This window comes from Eucyclogobius newberryi, unplaced genomic scaffold (assembly GCF_026437365.1).
Source record: "Eucyclogobius newberryi isolate DKJ021-1_F unplaced genomic scaffold, fEucNew1.0.hap1 SCAF_15, whole genome shotgun sequence".
Lineage (NCBI taxonomy): Eukaryota > Metazoa > Chordata > Actinopteri > Gobiiformes > Gobiidae > Eucyclogobius > Eucyclogobius newberryi.
Window position 1 is genome coordinate 8,020,719 of NW_027315779.1, and position 21,578 is coordinate 8,042,296.

Consider the following 21,578-nt stretch of genomic DNA (forward strand, 5'->3'; position numbering starts at 1 on the left):
GCAGACTGGATGTTTGTATTTAAGTAACAAAAATAACAAATACTTTTTTTAGTAGATTTTTTTTACCACATTGTTCTTGTAATTGAGCACACACACACACACACACACACACACACATACACACACATACAAATGGTCCTATCCATCACTCCTTTCTACACCTACAAATACATCAGTGCATCGCCTGCTCTGAATGGCCCGAGCTCAAAGAATATGCAGATTGTTGGTATTTAATCACACTTTGTATAAAAGACTGGGCTAAAATGCATCTAAAATTGTGTTAAAAAACGTTCTTTATAGATATCGTTTGTATAAAGTTCTACTTTTACTTAAGTACACATTTACAGTACTCTTTATAACATTTTGTAGATTTAAAATATAAATAGTTCTTGTCTTGTCCTCCTGGTAGCGCTGCTGTGCTCCATGGATGGCGCCTAGATCTACGGATGGAACGTAATAGAATGTCAACAAACATGCGGCTAACAGTAACTAGCATCTTTAGCTTGCCAAGGCTCGCCAAAGTTACGTGATTTTTAAATATTTTTGATGGTCAATTTTATTATTTCACGCATTCATACGTTTATTTAGAGCCCATTGGTCCATAAAGTCATACAAATGGTTTACTTTATCTGGTGATTTAGCATTAGCTTTAGCATTAGCCTTTAGCATGTAGTACTTTCTAGAAGTGCCTACAGCCACTTTCTGTTGCCATGGTTACATCACGTTCCAAACTTTGAAGGGTCAGCTTTGAATTGTTACCCCACCATTCACATCTGATCCTGATACCAACCGCCACAAAACACCAACGAAGAAGAAGAAGAAGTAAAGTGTTGTTAGGAGGTAAAGAAGAAGATCAGAAGAGAGCATCATGGTGCAGTTACATGTGAAACGAGGAGATGAAAGCCAGTTTCTGTTCAACACCATAGTGGACTCGCCTCTGGAGACCGTAATCCAGCAAATTACATCAGTTTACAACGGGAGACTCAAGGTGGAGAGGATATGTGCAGGTGAATATGATTAAAATAATACACCAAAATGGGATTTCTAGGTATGGACATAACAAACAACTTTTACATTGGGCATTAAACTGAGCTAAGGTAACCAGAGTAGACTTAATTAGGGTTTGAAACAGGATTAAAGAGCCTATAAGTCAATACTATAAGGGCAATTTACACAATAATTGATCTATCCATTACTGTACATTTACTTTAAGTCTTTGATGTGACATATATATTTCTGTTCCTACAGAAATGGCAGAGCTGGCGGATCATGGCATCACGTTGCCAGGCAACATGCAGGGCCTCACGGAGGATCAGATTGTGGATCTGAAGCTCGTAGATGAATGGGAAGAAAAGTGTGTTCCTAGTGGTGGTCCCGTGCTGAGGAAAGATGAGATCGGAAGGAGAAATGGACAAGGTAATTTACACTCTGTATGTATTTGCTTATTTCTAAAAGCTGAATTGTGAAATAAGTACAAGGAAATGATTAACTATTCATGTTTCTGTTCATATAGCTCCAAATGACAAAATGAAGGAGGTTTTGATGAAAACAGTAAATGAAGCAAAGGCCCTTATTTCAAAGGTAATGTATTCTCCACTGAGGAGCATTTATTTGTGTTAGTAGTCTCACCTCTTTTCAATATTCTGTCCCTAGAAACAAGCTCAGACTAATGTTTGTGTAACTATGGACATGGTGAAAGACGCCCTTGACCAGCTGAGAGGAGCAGTGATGATCGTGTATCCCATGGGTTTGCCTCCACACGACCCCATCCGGATGGAGATGGAGGACAGAGAAGACCTTTCAGGAACACAGGTGCACTATATTTATTCGGCTAACACTTATAAATGAATGTCCTGCTCAGGGATAATATTGTATTGATCAAGCCCTGCTCATAATGGCATAGAGCCTGTTATTCTTTTAGATTGGGGTTCCATCAAAATTGCAGAATCATCAAAAATGTATTTGATTTTTTTATATGAATCCTAACAATCAATCAATAAACACTTTATTGAGGATCAGATTTTTACACTACATTTTCTGTTTATCACCCTAAAACATATAATATATTTTGCATTATAAATATGTTTGGCATGTTATTTTTTACCATCAATATAAAATCTGTCTTGCATTATTGTTTTCTTCCATTTCCTTTATCTACTTTGCTTCATTGCTGTTTCAGGCGTCTCTTCAAGTCGTTCCGGAGGCGGAGTGTCAGCTGTGGTGGGCGGGCAAAGAGATGCAGAGGGGGAAAAAGCTCCAGGACTACATCGGCAAAAACGAGAAGACTAAAATTGTGGTCAAAATCCAAAAGGTTTGTTAAAATCACAACATTGTGTCTTGTCAAATAGAAATGTGTTTACAAATTCACCCTGTTGTACCTTGTAGAAAGGCCAGGGGGCGCCAGCGAGGGAGCCGCTTATCACAGAGGAACAGAACAAACACATGATGATGCACTATCACAGGAGACAAGAGGAACTCAAGGTAGCGGGACATGTTTTGTAATATCTTTTCTCCCGATAAACTGTTTTTCCTCATCATATTTTCTTGTGTATTTGTAGAAACTGGACGAGGCAGATGACGACAGCCACCTGGACTCTGATTGGTCGGATAGACAGGCTCTCAAAAGACAGTTTCAAGGTTTAACCAACATCAAATGGGGGCCGAGGTGAAGTCTTGATTCCCAGTCTTGATTCCAGGGCCGCAACAAACACATTCAGTTTATTTTGTCATTAGTTTGTGAAAGGATTCTTGCTGGATCTGACCCAGGTGAAGCCAAAGTGATGCCTTTTGAGACACATTTTACTCATTTTCTGTCAGTTTTATGGAATTACTGCTCATTTCCAACTATATACCATGTTTTAGTCTTTGTACAGAGCAGACAAAGACTATTCCACTGACTGAGGAGTTGCAGTTAGTCCGATTACGTGTTCAACTTTTGGTAATATAAATGTTATCAGTGAAATGTTGTATCTGATTTATTACCTGTATTAAAGGTTCACTTGCGTCTTTAAAGGGGAAGTCACATAACACGACTTACATTTGCTCCATGGGAAGTTGTTTATTTATATTTTTGTACGATTGGCCTTTATTTGATGCAATAAAAGAAACATTTAATGGCAGACGTCTTGCTCCTGACAAGCAATACCATCTGGATTGACACCAATAATGTATAATTGGCATCAAGGAATTGTATCTTAAATTGGATGAGCCCTTTATACAGTGTTCTTGACTTGTAGCTTATCTTAACTTTGTCGTGAATAAATACTTGTGCCACGTGAAGCTTCAGAATATGTCTTACTTAATTAGTTTGAAAGCCAATAAATGTACAAATATATATACCATGTTCCCCCACTTACCTCTACACATACCAAACTACCAAAAATATGTCTGAATTTCTCTTGGGTGACTGGGTTATAAGGAATAGAAACATTTGGGAAAAGCCAGTTCGAAACACCCTCGACTTCTAGGGAATGTGCATCAGTGTCAAAAAATAAAAGTTGCAAAAAGTGACATAAAAGTGGTTGCTGGTCGGTGCTGTCTGTTCAGAGCGGTTCACACGACGTCCCGTTCAGATACGCGTTCATCCAGATCTCCTGAACGACCATGTCCCTGCGCTCGATCCTCTCCGCTCGCTCCGCCGCTTCGCTCACAAGCGTCGCCTCCTCCCAGCGGACGACGGTCTTCCTCTCCGCCTCCGACACCAGAGAGCTCTCGGCCTCGTCCTCGCCGCCGCCCGCCCCCGCGCCCTCCCGTCCCTCGGCCGGCGTTCGGCGCTCGGGCCCGGGACGTCCGCTCCGGTGGCACCAGCAGGTAACTCGCACCGAGAGGGCCAGCAGCGTGAGGAGCAGGCCCGCGCACACGCCGGAGGTGAAGAGCAGCGCCGCCGTCTCCGAGTGCGCTGCGGAGGGGACGAGGAGGAGGCGCTTTTGAGATGGTCCTCGGCTTTCTTTATTAGCCATTTACTTACATTTGAGGAGTTTACAATGTTTAAAATAAGGTTCTGGCAGCATCAAGCCTGTTTTTGTCATTTTAAGTCACTTTTTGAAATACATTTTTAGAAACATAAAGGTTGATCTCTTGTGACTGACGCCTTTAGTTACAGAATATTCACAAATAAAGTGTTGATAAAAAAAAACTGTACAATCCAGATAATGATTATCAAAATACAATCATGATTATTTGAATAGCTCAATAGTGGATTATTCTGACTAATTGTTGCAGCTCTAATATTTGACCTATTCTTCAATGAGGGCTGCGAGTCTGAAGCATAATATTTTTGGATAAGATTAATGAATAAGATTATCTTTTGTTGACTAATCAAACACTTCTATTGTGGCCAAAAAAAAAAAGAAATAAACAAATAAACATTAAATAACTTGTCATCAAATTCCCAACATGTTTTAATGGATGCTATTTTGACTTAATTAGGGCTAAATGGTTAATTAGTCACTATTAACACTGGTTGATTTTATTCTTTTTAACACTTGTAACACTATGTTGCAAAGGCCGCCAATGTTGAACTCTAACACTTGAAACGATGCATCTGGCCCGTGTAACTGCTGTGTCCGTGTGTGTGACGTTCACCTCTGATGTAGGCGTAGGTCGACAGCGAGTCGCTCATCACGGCCCCCGAAGCCTCTGGGCGTCTGGAGCCCTTCGGGGAAACTCCAGCCTCATCTGGATGAAGAACGGAAATGGGACAAAATGCCACAAGATGTCAAGCCGCAACATTTGTATGACGGTTTTACCTTCTTCACGTTCCACCGGGGGAGGAGAGGTGGTGCTACATATGCTGGGGTCTGCCTCGCTCAGTAAACTCTGGGGCACTACAAAAACAGTGTCGGATGAAAGTTCAAATGTTTTAAGTTTAGATTCTACGACCAGAAAATGTATAAAAAAATAAGAAAATCTGACGTGCCAACTCCATTCCCAGTGTTATTATTACTAGTTTTATTTGGAATATTGCGAGATTTTCATTGTTTTGCCTGTAAAGATGCAGACTTTTCTGTTGCCACTGCACATCCGGGAACTTGTGCAGTGGCAACCGAGTCCGCCATTTTGAAAGGGGCACAACAGCACGTCTACTACATACGAAATCCAGGATGTATGAGGCCAAAATGCCAAAAACCTGCGTTCTGTAAGGTCATTGCTCTGTTGACTGACCAAGAAATGATAGCTTTGTCGTGTACCTTAGTTTGCCGTTATCGTCTAAAGAATCAGTAGCTCATTATGCCGTAGAATAGGATGCAGTCGTGTTGGTTTTTATATATCACGTGCCCCTTTTAAAATGGCCGATACGGGGAAGTCCAGGCGATATGACGTCACCGCAAACGCATGTATACACAGTGTTATTACTAGTTTTATTTGGAATATTGCGAGAATTTCATTGTTTTGCCTTTTAAAGATGCACAGACTTTTCTGCTTGTCTAATCAAATCAAATCAATTTATTTTTTCTATATGGAGAAGGAGATCTTGCAAAGTTGCACAGTATGACATTAATTCTTACTGACTCGACTCTCCACAGATCCGATCGGTTGTCCACATGGAGATAAAGCTATGACATCTCCAAGAAGAAGAAGTTCTCCCGTTGTTCGGAAAGATCCTGAATGTGCACGGCTTGTTTTTTTTACCAGAGAATAAGGACGTAAAGGCCTGTGGCGCTGGTGCCAAGTGTGCATTGTACGGAAATATTTCAGCGACGCGCTCAAGTCACGTCTGATATCGAGTATAATCCGTGAACAATGAAGCTGCATGAGCTCATTGACATTTGTGCCAATCACGGGATGTTTAGCAGGAAGTCAGTCTTTTAGCAGAATCCAGTCTCACGTCTATTATTCCCCTGCTACTGTTTTAGCGGGCGTGTTAACAAAAGCCAATAAGAGTGATAGATAAGGATCGGCTCGGGGGGAATGGTAAAAGCACGCCACATCATGAGCAGGGTAATGGCAAGAACACGTGTGACATAACGCGTTACATGGGATAACGATGTGCGCGTGGGAAAGTATTACGACTCTTACCACAAGAATAGAGCACGCTGAGGTACTTCCTGGTTCCTGGGAAGCAGGGGTCACTAAAGGTCCGGTTGCTGACGACAACGGCGCACTTGTGTTTGCCGTAGCACGACTTGGAGACAAAACGTACAGCTTCGTGATTCAGACACTCTGTGGAGACGAGGAAAAGACGGACTAAGAGGAGCGGGATTTGACCACATAATTTGAGTCTTAGTATATCCAACTCACTCTCTTATTAACAGTAAACTCTCACCAAACGGGGGTGGTCGGGTCCCGTTTGAGGGGCAGGTGTGGCTCTGACCCAAACCTCTCCCGTAAACAGCGGCGTAGATGTTCAGGACCTTCGGGGGCTTGCAGCGCAGGGCCAGGCTCGCTCCATCACACGCCACATGGCGTTTGTGCTCAGCTGAGGAGAGGAACGGCAGCGCTAGTGATCCAGGGGAGATCATCATGTCATGTTCACAAAGGCTTTGAGATATCCAACACCTTCAACTGTACATTTTGTGTACATACAAAGCCTGTTTTTATCTTTATCCCATAGCAGATTTGAATTGTTTTTCTTTTTGATTTTATTATACAGGTTGTTTTATGTTGCACCGAATCACCAAAGCAAGTTCCTATGTTTGGGAATTCTTCATTAAACCTTCTCTGATTTCTGATTCTGATTCTGATTTATGTATTAGTTATTAACCAGTTAAAGCAGGTTTACGGTTGGATTAGGTCTGATTTAGTTTTGGTCTTTACCTTGATTCAGGCTTATCTAAAAAGCTGTACATTTCAGTGAAATTTGAAAAGAAAAAAACACAACAATATTTGAGACTTTAGCCCTGGGACGTACTTGGCTTGCACTTGTAGTCTACGTGCAGGTATTTGGCGGTGCCTGGACATGGGTCTTTCCCAAACAACAGGTGGTTCACAGACAGTTGGCAATCTCTATGGCTTTGACATTCAGACAGAAGCTTCTGCAATACATGAATAAATGTATTAGTTAAAGAAAATGAAACGCTTTTATGAATAATGATTAGACCCGTTGACTATCCCAAACCCACAGCTCTTCCTGATTTGCAGGGGGTCAGTCTCTCTCAAATGAATTGCAGGTGATAAACGTGGGACGTGGCTGTGCTCCTATAAACTCATTAAATAACTAGTTTTGTTATATATATATATATATATATATATATATTAAGTATTCATAGATCAGTTTGTAAATAGGCCAGATTTATTTGTATTCAAAACCTTATTTTTTAACGCCTTAATGTGAAGTTTACATTTCACTATATTGTTTCATTGTCCTCGTTTGTTTTCATTCTGAATAAAAACGGCAATCGACAGGAATTGTAATTTAATGTTATACCTGATCTGAGCAGCTACTGTATGTTCAGCACAGCGTTGTATAGAACAAATGACACTTCCTCTTCAAGAACAACTGTGCATTGCCTGATTATAAATAGTGGTCTTATAATATTATCCTGGCACTTTCATCACACAGTATAAGCCATTATAAAACAGCACGTGCTCAGAACTAACAATTCTCCGCCCGTGACCCCGACAGAATCACTGACTTCATCTCTAAACTGCACCTGTAGAGCAGTAAAAGCGGAGCAGCTGTGGTTCCGGTCCGGGTGCGAGGGCTCGGGCTGGGGTCTCTGGCACAGCCGCGCCTCTCCACTGCCGTAGAAGGCCGACTGTATGGAGATGGTGGAGTGTTGGGGGCAGTGGAGACGCAGCGGCTGACCGTCACAGGCGTGGGCAGAGTGACTGGTGATGATCCGGGACAGGTAATCTGCAAAATACACACATGTGCTCGTGTTCAGTCGAAGAGCTGGACCAAACCAAGGCCTGACAAATATAATTTACAAGTCTACTCTGGAGTCAAAGGTGCACTATGTGACTGTTCCGATCATCCTCGTCTCCATGGAGATGTTATTTCTTTGCCCGGACTGTTCCATTGTTGGCGTTAAACTTGTCTGTCTTACGTTTATTCAAGTAAAGGCGCTCAAAATGTAAAAAATGACCTTAAAACATGCAGTGTTACTGTGCGTTGGCTTGCCTCTTCACAGACGTGACCTGTAACTTGGCCCGGTAGTGCCTGGGAGTTAGATACGTTTAATGCCACACTGTGAAGCAACATGGTCTGCGGTAACATCTCCACGGAGACAAGCAATCAGAATCAGAAAGTGGCGCCCTCCACACAGAGCGTTTATATTCAACTCAATTCAATCTTTATTAAACAAACACACGGAGCACCTGGTTCAGAGTTTCTAGAGATAAAGCAGCAGATGCTAATAAACTCCAACCATATTCAACAAACCTTCAAGACTGACAGATCTGCATCAAAAAGAAAATGCTAAATAGACCTGTCGACTTAAAAACTATTATTAGCACTGCATTTCTCATTTGAGGAGAAACGGTGCCCCTCATAGTCTAATTTAGCCCCTCATAGTATAATTTAGCCCCTCATAGTCTAATTTAGCCCTCATAGTTTAATTTAGCCCCTCATAGTCTAATTTAGCCCCTCAGTCTAATTTAGCCCTCAGTCTAATTTAGCCCCTCATAGTCTAATTTAGCCCTCATAGTCTAATTTAGCCCTCATAGTTTAATTTAGCCCCTCATAGTCTAATTTGGGCCTCATAGTCTAATTTAGCCCTCATAGTCTAATTTAGCCCCTCATAGTCTAATTTAGCCAACATAGTCTAATTTAGCCCTCATAGTCTAATTTAGCCCACATAGTCTAATTTGGCCCTCATAGTCTAATTTAGCTCACATAGTCTAATTTGGCCCTCATAGTCTAATTCAGCCCCCATAGTCTAATTTAGCCCTCATAGTCTAATTCAGCCCCCATAGTCTAATTTAGCCCTCATAGTCTAATTCAGCCCCCATAGTCTAATTTAGCCCTCATAGTCTAATTTGGCCCTCATAGTCTAATTTAGCCCTCATAGTCTAATTTAGCCCTCATAGTCTAATTTAGCCCCCATAGTCTAATTTAGCCTTCATAGTCTGATTTAGCTCACATAGTCTAATTTAGCCCCCATAGTCTAATTTGGCCCTCATAGTCTAATTTAGCCCTCATAGTCTAATTTAGCCCTCATAGTCTAATTCAGCCCCATTGTCTAATTTAGTCTAATTTAGCCCCCATAGTCTAATTTAGCCCTCAGTCTAATTTAGCCCCCATAGTCTAAATCAGCCCCAGTCTAATTTAGCCCTCATAGTCTAATTAAGTCTAATTTAGCCCCCATAGTCTAATTTAGCCCTCATGGTCTAATTTAGCCCACATAGTCTAATTTAGCCCACATAGTCTAATTTGGCCCTCATAGTCTAATTCAGCCCTAGTCTAATTCAGCCCCATAGTCTAATTTAGCCCTCATAGTCTAATTTAGTCTAATTTAGCCCCCATAGTCTAATTTAGCCCTCATAGTCTAATTTACCCCCCATAGTCTAATTCAGCCCCATAGTCTAATTTGGCCCTCATAGTCTAATTCAGCCCTCATAGTCTAATTCAGCCCCATAGTCTAATTTAGCCCTCATAGTCTAATTTGGCCCTCATAGTCTAATTCAGCCCCATAGTCTAATTTAGCCCTCATAGTCTAATTTAGCCCTCATAGTCTAATTTAGCCCTCATAGTCTAATTCAGCCCCATTGTCTAATCTAGCCTTCATAGTCTAATTTAGCCCCATAGTCTAATTTAGCCCTCATAGTCTAATTTAGCCCTCATAGTCTAATTTAGTCTAATTTAGCCCCCATAGTCTAATTTAGCCCTCAGTCTAATTTAGCCCCCATAGTCTAAATCAGCCCCAGTCTAATTTAGCCCTCATAGTCTAATTAAGTCTAATTTAGCCCCATAGTCTAATTTAGCCCTCATGGTCTAATTTAGCCCACATAGTCTAATTAAGCCCACATAGTCTAATTTGGCCCTCATAGTCTAATTCAGCCCTAGTCTAATTCAGCCCCATAGTCTAATTTAGCCCTCATAGTCTAATTTAGTCTAATTTAGCCCCCATAGTCTAATTTAGCCCTCATAGTCTAATTTACCCCCCATAGTCTAATTCAGCCCCATAGTCTAATTTAGCCCCCATATTCTAATTTAGCCCTCATATTCTAATTTAGCCCCCATAGTCTAATTTAGCCCTCATAGTCTAATTTGGCCCTTATAGTCTAATTTAGCCCCCATAGTCTAATTTAGCCCTCATAGTCTAATTTAGCCCCCATAGTCTAATTTAGCCCTCATAGTCTAATTTGGCCCCATAGTCTAATTTAGCCCCATAGTCTAATTTAGCCCTCATAGTCTAATTTGGCCCTCATAGTCTAATTTAGCCCCCATAGTCTAATTTAGCCCTCATAGTCTAATTTGGCCCCATAGTCTAATTTAGCCCCATAGTCTAATTTAGCCCTCATAGTCTAATTTGGCCCTCATAGTCTAATTTAGCCCTCATAGTCTAATTTGGCCCTCATTGTCTAATCTAGCCTTCATAGTCTAATTTAGCCCCCATAGTCTAATTTAGCCCTCATAGTCTAATTTAGCCCTCATAGTCTAATTTAGTCTAATTTAGCCCCCATAGTCTAATTTAGCCCTCAGTCTAATTTAGCCCCCATAGTCTAAATCAGCCCCAGTCTAATTTAGCCCTCATAGTCTAATTAAGTCTAATTTAGCCCCCATAGTCTAATTTAGCCCTCATAGTCTAATTTAGCCCACATAGTCTAATTTGGCCCTCATAGTCTAATTCAGCCCTAGTCTAATTCAGCCCCATAGTCTAATTTAGCCCTCATAGTCTAATTTAGTCTAATTTAGCCCCCATAGTCTAATTTAGCCCTCATAGTCTAATTTACCCCCCATAGTCTAATTCAGCCCCATAGTCTAATTTAGCCCCCATATTCTAATTTAGCCCTCATATTCTAATTTAGCCCCCATAGTCTAATTTAGCCCTCATAGTCTAATTTGGCCCTTATAGTCTAATTTAGCCCCCATAGTCTAATTTAGCCCTCATAGTCTAATTTGGCCCTCATAGTCTAATTTAGCCCCCATAGTCTAATTTAGCCCCCATAGTCTAATTCAGCCCCCATAGTCTAATTTAGCCCCCATATAGCCCCATAGTCTAATTTAGCCCTCATAGTCTAATTTATCCCTCATAGTCTAATTTAGCCCCCATAGTCTAATTTAGCCCTCATAGTCTAATTTGGCCCTCATAGTCTAATTTAGCCCCCATAGTCTAATTTAGCCCTCATAGTCTAATTTGGCCCTCATAGTCTAATTTAGCCCCCATAGTCTAATTTAGCCCCCATAGTCTAATTCAGCCCCCATAGTCTAATTCAGCCCCCATAGTCTAATTTAGCCCCCATATAGCCCCATAGTCTAATTTAGCCCTCATAGTCTAATTTGGCCCTCATAGTCTAATTTAGCCCTCATAGTCTAATTTGGCCCTCATTGTCTAATCTAGCCTTCATAGTCTAATTTAGCCCCCATAGTCTAATTTAGCCCTCATAGTCTAATTTAGCCCTCATAGTCTAATTTAGTCTAATTTAGCCCCCATAGTCTAATTTAGCCCTCAGTCTAATTTAGCCCCCATAGTCTAAATCAGCCCCAGTCTAATTTAGCCCTCATAGTCTAATTTAGCCCACATAGTCTAATTTGGCCCTCATAGTCTAATTCAGCCCTAGTCTAATTCAGCCCCATAGTCTAATTTAGCCCTCATAGTCTAATTTAGTCTAATTTAGCCCCCATAGTCTAATTTAGCCCTCATAGTCTAATTGACCCCCCATAGTCTAATTCAGCCCCATAGTCTAATTTAGCCCCCATATTCTAATTTAGCCCTCATATTCTAATTTAGCCCCCATAGTCTAATTTAGCCCTCATAGTCTAATTTGGCCCTCATAGTCTAATTTAGCCCCCATAGTCTAATTTAGCCCTCATAGTCTAATTTGGCCCTCATAGTCTAATTTAGCCCCCATAGTCTAATTTAGCCCCCATAGTCTAATTCAGCCCCCATAGTCTAATTTAGCCCCCATATAGCCCCATAGTCTAATTTAGCCCTCATAGTCTAATTTATCCCTCATAGTCTAATTTATCCCTCATAGTCTAATTTAGCCCCCATAGTCTAATTTAGCCCTCATAGTCTAATTTGGCCCTCATAGTCTAATTTGGCCCTCATAGTCTAATTTAGCCCCCATAGTCTAATTTAGCCCCCATAGTCTAATTCAGCCCCCATAGTCTAATTTAGCCCCCATAGTCTAATTTAGCCCCCATATAGCCCCAAAGTCTAATTTAGCCCTCATCGTCTAATTTGGCCCTCATAGTCTAATTTAGCCCTCATAGTCTAATTTGGCCCTCATAGTCTAATTTAGCCCCCACAGTCTAATTTAGCCCCCATAGTCTAATTCAGCCCCCATAGTCTAATTCAGCCCCCATAGTCTAATTCAGCCCCCATAGTCTAATTTAGCCCCCATATAGCCCCATAGTCTAATTTAGCCCTCATAGTCTAATTTAGCCCTCATAGTCTAATTTGGCCCTCATAGTCTAATTTAGCCCCCATAGTCTAATTTAGCCCCCATAGTCTAAAATAAACAGATATTGTTGCATTAAAGTCCACATACACAGGAGAAGCACATGTCATCTAAAAGGAGTGAGGCAACAGTCCAAAGTGACACATTTAAAGCGACTTCAAACGTGTTTTTCTATAAAGATATTCCCGCTAAAGCCTCTGTGCGCGTGGGAAACTCTGATTTACACTCATCTTACTTGAGAAGTCCGCCAGTCCGTGCACGCGTCTGACCCACAGCAGTAAAGTCAGGAGCAGGAGACCGTGGCTCCGGTCCAGCGCGTGTCCGGGACGCGTCCAGCTCCTGTCCGTGATCATGGTCAACAGTCTGCGCACTAGACGCTCCGGCGGGACGCGCACAGTCTCGTCCGCCCCATTTCCTCTCAGAGTAAAAGTTTCAGAGTTTGTTCTCGCTCCAGCTTCGCGGGTGGAAGCACCGGGAGGCTGGAAATAGGAGCTGCGCAACAAGTTGTTTTTTGGCGCCGATGTGACGGGCGGACAAGCGAGCGCGCGGGACTCCGTTACTCTCCCGTTACTCTCCCGTTACTCTCCCGTTACTCCAGGAGATCTGATGCCAGGATGAGCACTCACGAGGGTTCAACGTCCAGCGATCTCACAGAAACAGCTGAGAGGAAATTATGGAGTGGGCGTGGTGGATATTGTAGAGGGAGAGACGCGTGGACGGGAATGACGCTGTTTGGAGCCCGCAGAGGCGCGCGCGCGGGTGCGGGACGGGACGGGGGCAGAGTAGTTTCATGCGTGTTGGTACTCTCAGTCACCTATTCCATGTTGAGATATTTTGACTTGTAAAAGAAGAAGATGCGTCAACATATTTTAAAGATTTTAATAAATAAGTTGTTCATCTTTAAATTATATAAATGCATAGGGTGACCAGATGTTCAAATTTAAAAACTGGGACACACCCGGGTTGGAGTGGGAATTAATAATAAGTAAAAAAAAAAAAAACGCAGGTAATTAAGTACATTTTTATACACTCAGATCAATCATATCTCTGTGAGTCAGTGTGTAATCTGAGAGACTTTTATCAGTGGAAATGAGTGCATTTTTTGTGTTTTGGTTATTCTAATGTAGCCGGGTCATATAATAGTTTAAAAGCTAGTTGCAAGTCTCCGCTTTAGCCAGCAGATGTCACTGTGGTCAAATATGAGCACAGTCACACTTGCGCACCTGTGACGTCACCACAGCACGACAGCCGAGTGCCTCGTTGAGAGAAAGCAGAATTTGGTTCGTATATTGTGAATCTTTCTTTAAAATAAGCTTTTAGTACAAAAATAATCTTTGATATCGTTAGACAATGCTTTAAACTGCATCATATTTTAAGATTATTCTCCTCTAATTTTGTAGAGAACAAGGATCGATGTAGATCGACTACTAGCCCTGTGAAGCGTGTTACTACTGACGTAAGGGTAGTTTGAAACAGCGTGACGGCGTGAGTTGCAATATTGATTGATTGTCATGTTTATAAATGTTTAATATTGTGTTTTTGGTTGTTGACCAAGTTTGTATTTGTGGTTAATGCAGAGGGGAGACAGTACTGCTCGTGGTCCTTCTGTGCTGAGTGTGGTCCGAGCAGTCTGTTTGCTTTTTTTTCAAGTGAGTTAAGGTTCATTGTCATACTGTGGGATTCTAATGTAATTTTATTTTCATTGTATCCACAGTCGAATGTATAAAGTAAGATGTATTTATTCTTTGCGTTTTCATAGGACTTTAAGCCCACTACTGTTGTCTTTTTTTGTTGATTTTATTTTGTTCCTGACACAGATATTAAAGTGTAAAGTATATTTTTTGAGTAAGCCAAATCAAACCAAAATTAATGCTGTTCTCCTGAGGACAGTCGGGAAATAAAAGACCCACATTATTTTTTGGAGCTGCTGGTGTCTGTGTCCATCATTTTACCACCTGGCCACACTAATGGCCCGTTTAAACAGCAAACGCCTATTCGCGCGTTATGGCGAAGTTGGACGCAAGTACGCATGAAGAAAAACGCAAATACGCCGCGTTCTCGACGCAGCGGAGCAGAGACGAAATATAGTAAGCAGACGCGCGTTTGCCGCGTGCGCAGTGGAGGTGTTGAGAAAGTGCCTTTTGCGTTTTGCTCTTCAAAGCCCAAAAACGGAGACGCTCCGGCGTGTCTGGATCCACCAGTGATCCGAGTTGAGTCAATACCATCATTTGCTTCAAGACTGGATAAACATCGCTCTCAGCTGTAGTTTCGTTTGTCCCGGGTCCTGTTTGATGACTTGTTTTCCCGCATTGGTGCGCGGATATGTACCAGGACAACGACTACTGACGCCTGTCCATCAGTCCATCAGGTCAGTACACAAATATTCATGTCTGAGCGCAATAATAAAGTGTATGTGCTGTGTGTGTGTGTGCGTGTGCATGTGCTGTGTATCTGCTTGTGGTTGTGTATAAAACCAATGAAAAGTACATAGATAGTAAAAATTTATATTTTTTTTTAGTAAAAAAAACATAGTTTTCATAGCGTTAATATTTTGTCCACAACACGGCGGACTGGACGTCCACAAGACTGGACGTCCACAACACGGAGGACTGGACGTCCACAACACGGAGGACTGGACGTCCACAACACGGAGGACTGGACGTCCACAACACAGAAGTGTTTTTGATAAAGGGATTTTCATATTTATAGCAAAGACCACATGCTCACTCAAGATTGAGCCCAAATGTCTGGTTGTTTACACAGAATGAGATAGAGTTAAATGAATAAAACAGTGAGAAGCTTCTCAGCTCTTTAGTTCTCTGTTCTCTTTACTTCTGCACCTACTTGTGCGTTGTAACACTGAAATTTCCCCACTATGTGGACCAAAAGGATTATCTCATCTTGTCCTTGTTTGTTTCTGTTTATGATCTTGAATTGTGGTAAATTAAATAAGTACATCTTTAAATAGCCACTGAATTTCCCACAGACTACCCAGTATTATATATATGAAAAAGATGCATGTAACAGGACACACATTTTATAATATAAAATAATTTATTTTGTGGAAAAATAGAACAGTAAATAACTATATATATATCTATAGATGTATATCTAAAATCTATATATAGATAGATATATCTATATAGACATATCTCTCTATATATATATATATATATATATATATCGTCTGCCATTGTTGTGGTGCCGGTTCTTCTTGGGGTGAAATGCGTACGTACATCACTGGAGCGTCATCTCTGATTGGCTGCTGCACCGCCGCGCCGCAGAAAAGCTCAAAATTTTGAACTTATTTGCGGCGAACCGTTTTGATGCTTTGATGCTTATACGCCCGTCAAAGCGTCTCGAGCGGAAAACGCAAAAGCGCGCCCGCCTCGCCGCGCTCCTCGGCGAATCGCGCCGCAAATAAGCGGAAGCCGCGCCGCAAAAACGCAGGAGGTGTTCGACGTGCGTTTACATAGACTTTGAATGTAAACTGGACGCTTTTGCCGCACCGGTCTGAACGGACCATTAAGCCAGATTTTCTCTAGTTTGGCTAAAGAAACAAACCATATATCCCCTTCTTTGCTGTTGGCAGGTCTCAAAGTGATCAAAACTGGGACAACTGGGACATGTGTTGAATAAAATGGGGACAAATCAATGGTTTTGGACACATCTGCCAGGACATGGGACACAGGGCTCAAAACTAGGTCTGTCCCTTGTAAATAGGGACTTCTGGTCACCCTATAAATGCATCAATAATCTGGACAATATACATTCAATATATTAAGAATACATTGATGAAGAGATATAAAAGAGGTCTTTTTATTTTGACAGACGAAGAATGGGAAAATATGTGTTCGTCCTCGTTTCTTTATGTATAACTGCGATTTACAGGGATCTGCTGACCACTAGAGACACACTGTGGTTGTCAAGAGGCTCATCACCATCATGTATTTTGGGACAGCCCTGTAAATCACTAATACTGGACTGAGGTCAATGAGACGCTGCAGATCGTCTTTGACTCAGGACGGGACATATTCCGGATTTGGTTTTCTGAATTCTTCTTTAAGTTGCAGATCCGTTTATTTGACTCTTCACTTTCTGGTTTTGTTCTGTTTGGGTTGATAAAAGTGTAAAACATCATAATATAATGGAGGCCGCTGGAAGACCAGGTGCCACAGTGGAACAGCGCCTAGAGGAACTGTTACACACTATAGAAATACACAATGTAATAATAAAGATAATACTCAAGTAGAAGCATAAAGTAATTGTCAAGACATTACTCCAGTAAAGTAGGCCAATTAAAAATGACATTACAAGTAAGAGTAACAGTCTGGATGTAACTTTTGATTTATAACGATTAAGGTAAGGGCATAAATACTGCTCAGAATTTGGACTTTTCAAATAGGGATAAACTAATTCATGTCTGAAGTAGCAGCGCAAGAAAGACAACTGTACAAATTCTTTAATAAAGCTTTTGTTGATTGTAGACAAAGTTCAAAACTGTAAACAAGAGTTACACCGTCACATATAGGACTCAAGAAAGAGGAACTAGAAGTCCACTTTCTTCAAAACGTTACTCATGGCTAAATGTAACTGCGTACGAAGATGATTTTATTTAATCAATTTCATCACGATTAAGTATTCACCCATCCTAAATATGTATTGGATTTAAAACAAAAAGTGGTCTCATCTCACGTCGAGTTGTTTCAAAGGATTAAACTGATTATTCTGTAACGGGACGTGGCTCTTTTGAGTAGGTGTCCATCAAGTGCATTGCTTTTCTCCCCAGATCCTGGCCCCCCTCCATGGTAACCAGTCACTCTACGTATGTCCAGCACACAAGAGTCAACACTGATGTCGGGGTGTCCCGCAGAGGGGGCTCACAGGGGGGTGAGACTTTACATACAAAATGGACAGAGGGCCCCCTAATTTCAACCTTTCTCTGCACTTTGAGTTTCAGGCACCAAGAGAGCGGATTCAAGTCCCTTTCAAGAACTTTATCCCACAAAAGCCAGAGGAATTTTGCCGTCAATGTCAAGCCAATAATTTTGGTCTAAAAATGTGTCAACGAAAAAACCTGAACTTTTAGATTTTGCCTCATGGGAAAGTGTGAGCGAATTCAAAGTGCAAAAGTTGAATTTGATAGGAATTTCCAGTCAATTAAAACCATAAGAAGCTTTACAATTAAGATAAAAAATTGCTTTATTTTCAAATCCAAAAAGACAACACTAAATATGACAAAATACATTGATTTAAACAAACTCCATGTCCGTCTCTAGTTTGGAGTCGAGCGAAGCCTGAAATGAACAAACACAGTAACTGAGCAACAGTGATCTAGACGGTTGGAGTTTTTCACTTTACAATAGTTATACTTTTACCAATTCTGTTTTTGCTTCTTGAATCTTCACTTGAGCAAGAGATGGGTTCTGTTGGAAATGAAAAGTAAATGAAATAAGGGCCAGTCATTTACAACGATCCTTATATGGTTTTGTTGCTTTGCGCCATAGTTAAAAATGAAATGAGCCACTTTTCTTTTATTCACATCTGCTGTATTGTGAGCATCTTATTATGTAAATTGGACTTAAATGAGATTTTCCTTTACTCATGCTACTCAAAAGTTGGATTTCAAATGACTCGTACATGTTTGAGTAACTCCAGACTCCTTTTTGAACATTGAATATTTATATATCACGAGGGTTATGAAGTTTTCTTTAGGTGCCAATGTTGTTGTCTGTATTTGTTTTGACTTGATGCGTATGATGAAGTATTAAAAAGATAAACTAAAACTACATGCATGGTTAAAAAATATGAGCTCTGCAGTTTTGAATAGGACGTCAATGAATCTGTTACTTTTAATTCATATCAAGTCATTTTAGCCCAGTATCGCAGTTGATTAACAAATACAAAATATGTCTTCTTTAACCTTTATACACAGCTATCCAGATCACTAGACACAATAGAATGGCCTAGAAACCTACAAACAATACCAACACCATGACTTCTTCAAGGCAGTATCAAAGTGAAAAGGAGAAAACAAAACATACTGGGCACAAGTCCATATACGGCTCCAGTTTCCTCTGTAAGGGAACAATTTCTTGTCTCAGTGCACCGACTTCCTGAAGAAGAAAACAGGGAAAACAAAGATCAAGATCAATACATTAAACAGAAAGTGTATTGTATTAAATCAAGAATAAACATGTATTTACCTGTGACAGTTGTACTATGGACTGGTGGGTCAAAGACTTGTCCATGTTCCTGGATAAAAGCTGAGCCTGAACGATTCAAAAGGAGCAGAAGATTACAATAACTATTACAATAAACCAGTCCTTTTTCACACGATATGCAATAACAAGAGGCATACTTACAGTTCAAATTAAACAGTTCATTTAAAAAAAAAAGTATTAAAGTCTGGACACGTTATTACAAATGAGGATGTATAAATGATGCCGTTACCCTGAACAATGGGACATTACCATCACATTTCCAGCCTCTTTCAAAGCAGAGTGAGAGCACGGGTGAACACAGACATGAGCTTGAGGTTGTCGTAGTTACACTGGTAGCAAACATGCTCTATAATGACTAAAATGGCTTTGGTGAGCATACTTCTGCTCTCTCTCGCCTGTGGCTGAGCTCTTTTGCTTTTGTCGTCACAAAATCCATGTTGAGTAATCTTTCCTCCGCCTTTGCGCTCTCCACAGCCTGTGTTTTTATAGTTTTGTTGATATCCCTATGATGACAAAGAATGATAAGTATACTATTCAAATGCATGCATCTGCACAACATGGTTAACATTGAAAAGAACCTACTCCTGTAAATTCCCACGGAGAACCAAAGTAGAACCCAGATTTTTCCTCAGAACCCTGAGATCCCGTTCAAGTCGTCGGTTTGACTTCTCGGCCTCCAGCAGCTCATTCGAGAGGTGATTCACGGCCGGGAGAAAGCTGAACATCAAAATAAGCTTCTGTCAATTGTTTCATTTGATTTTATTTTGGCATTGGCGCTTGTGATGAAAACATACTTTCCGAGGGAGACGTCTCTAATCCCGAGAGTCACTGCATTGTCCACTAGAGTGGACAGATGGTCAGTACAGGCCGGTGAGAGGCTGGCACAAGACAGGCCAACGCCTTGTAAGAGAACCTCCTGGTAATGAGCACCTGGTAATGAGTTATATTAGTTATACATTACAGTTACATCAGGCTAAATCAAGAAATACATGTTGCCTTCCAAAACAAACAAAGCTAGGACAGAGGGTGAAATAAATGAATCTTAATACATTTTTGGAGCATCTATAATGATAATAAGACTTCAATTCAAGAGAAAAGTGTTGAAACATGTCTTTAAGTGTATTATTTGAGGTTTAAGTGTCAAAAAGATTGATGCGAAAAGACTTAAATTACACATGAAAGTGCAGAAATATAGCTTTATACCTTCATCTTGAGGTCTACAACATTTTATGATTTTATGCTTTTTGAACCTTAAAAAAATGATAACTAATATCCATATTCAAACATTCACAATATTATTAATCAATAATGACAGTGAACCAAATTACTTTTATCAGTTTTACAATTTTGCTTGTCATTAGTAGAAGAGATAATTATGCTTCCCCCAAAATCTTAAACTGTTCAAGAATTGAATATATCATAATATAAACATATAAAGAGTAGAGAGGGGAGACAGGTGCATATGGGGCAAATATTGTTTTGGAGTTATGCAAAATTATTCTGTCTATCACCAAATCAATTGAAAATTACCCAAAAAAGAGACAGAAAAGTCTAGTGTTGACTTCCAAAAAGTGTTTTTCCTTTTGTGGTTAATTTTTACAGTCCATTAACATTTTGTGCATGACTTGAATCCCAACAAAGACATTTTCAGGTGCATTGTTATTTTTTTATAGCACTTTTCAAGGCACTCAAAGTGCTTTACTAGACAATGTGGGTGAAGTGTCTTGCCTAAGGACACAACATTTCCTCTAGCGCCTGTGGCACCTGCTGTTCCAGCAGTCTCCATCCAAGTACTGACCAGGCCCAAGAGCTGATGCTACATATTTGAACTACTACATATTCATTTATTTCAATTGTGTGTTAAAATATACATATACTACTACATGTACTACAGCATGTACTACAACATTTTCTTTTTAATAGAGTACAACATTATTGTACGGTGCTGAAGAGTTTGGGTATGGCTGCTTAATATTACCACACACAGACCATATTTTTACAATTGAAAAGAATTTGGAAAAAATACCTTTATTAAAACACCTTGGTCAAAAATAGAGGAGTGAGAGGGACATGTTCCAGTTTATTCCTGGACAATTAAGCATCTAATTATCAATTGGGGAACTTGAAACATTTTTTAAAGAGAAACCTCAAGTCGTCACAGGCTCCAATTCAAGTCCCAACTCTCAATTCATTTGATCAAATCAAGTCTAGAGTCACCAAAATAGAGACTCAAGTCTGACATGTCCCAGAATAATGAGGCTTCTGCCATCAGCAGGTCAGAGGGAAGAGCTGATCCTTCATCCTCATGGGACTCAAATACACTTTACGTTTCCGTCACAAGTAGAAGTATTTGTTCAAAGATACTCACCATCAGCCTGATATTCTGCAGATTTCTGATTCAGGTCTTCAATGAGGAGCTCCGTGTCTCTACATCGCGCCTCACTGGACTGAGACAGCTGATGAAGCACGTCCACTGTCCGAGTGTTCACTTCGAACTGGGGCACCGGCTGATCCCCAAACACTGTACTCAGCCAGCTGTTTACCTGACAAAAACATTGTGTGATTAAACCAAAACATCACTAAAATACTGAACTCATTTCAAATGTCTGTTACCTGTTGGATCTTTTCGCCCATTTCAAAAACGGAACAAACCTTCAACATAGAGCTTTACTGCGGAATGTCAACAAACGTGAGTTTTCAGAGTTTTTTTTAATTCCCGCCCCGAAAGTACTTCCGGGTTACTGTCCAATCAGGCGCGATCATGGATGTGTTATGAAGCGAACGACATGCGGTAATGCTCAATGCATTGCAAATTCAACAATTTATTTAATTTTCTAAATAAAATCA

At 40.6% G+C, this 21,578-nt stretch overlaps 3 protein-coding genes across 4 annotated transcripts; 1 reads left to right on the top strand and 2 right to left on the bottom strand.

Moving 5' to 3' along the window:
* Window positions 1–805: 805 nt before the first annotated feature.
* cfap298 (cilia and flagella associated protein 298) lies at window positions 806–3,119 on the top strand. Its single transcript, XM_072445946.1, has 7 exons — window positions 806–1,007; window positions 1,249–1,416; window positions 1,514–1,581; window positions 1,654–1,812; window positions 2,180–2,311; window positions 2,386–2,481; window positions 2,559–3,119. The coding sequence occupies exons 1-7, from the start codon at window positions 869–871 to the stop codon at window positions 2,667–2,669; spliced, it is 873 nt and encodes a 290-aa protein (XP_072302047.1). The 5' UTR covers window positions 806–868; the 3' UTR covers window positions 2,670–3,119.
* A 56-nt stretch (window positions 3,120–3,175) lies between these two features.
* eva1c (eva-1 homolog C (C. elegans)) lies at window positions 3,176–13,082 on the bottom strand. 2 transcript variants are annotated; one of them, XM_072445945.1, is made up of 8 exons: window positions 12,743–13,082; window positions 7,593–7,795; window positions 6,851–6,974; window positions 6,266–6,418; window positions 6,019–6,162; window positions 4,749–4,826; window positions 4,585–4,677; window positions 3,176–3,898 (listed from the first exon to the last, which is right to left on the bottom strand). In XM_072445945.1, exons 1-8 carry the CDS (start codon window positions 12,858–12,860, stop codon window positions 3,543–3,545), a joined length of 1,269 nt encoding a protein of 422 aa, XP_072302046.1. In that variant the 5' UTR covers window positions 12,861–13,082; the 3' UTR covers window positions 3,176–3,542. The 2 variants fall into 2 exon arrangements, with proteins under 2 accessions (XP_072302046.1, XP_072302045.1); XM_072445944.1 differs by lacking the exon at window positions 4,749–4,826 and having other exon boundaries at window positions 3,179–3,898; window positions 12,743–13,008.
* Window positions 13,083–17,713: 4,631 nt separating this feature from the next.
* haus1 (HAUS augmin-like complex, subunit 1) lies at window positions 17,714–21,289 on the bottom strand (the record flags this gene model as incomplete). Its single annotated transcript, XM_072445646.1, has 8 exons — window positions 17,714–17,804; window positions 17,886–17,933; window positions 18,552–18,623; window positions 18,714–18,779; window positions 19,111–19,234; window positions 19,314–19,448; window positions 19,526–19,661; window positions 21,100–21,289. Coding segments are annotated over 8 exons (816 nt in total), but the record flags the coding sequence as incomplete, so codon positions are not given.
* Window positions 21,290–21,578: the final 289 nt, after the last annotated feature.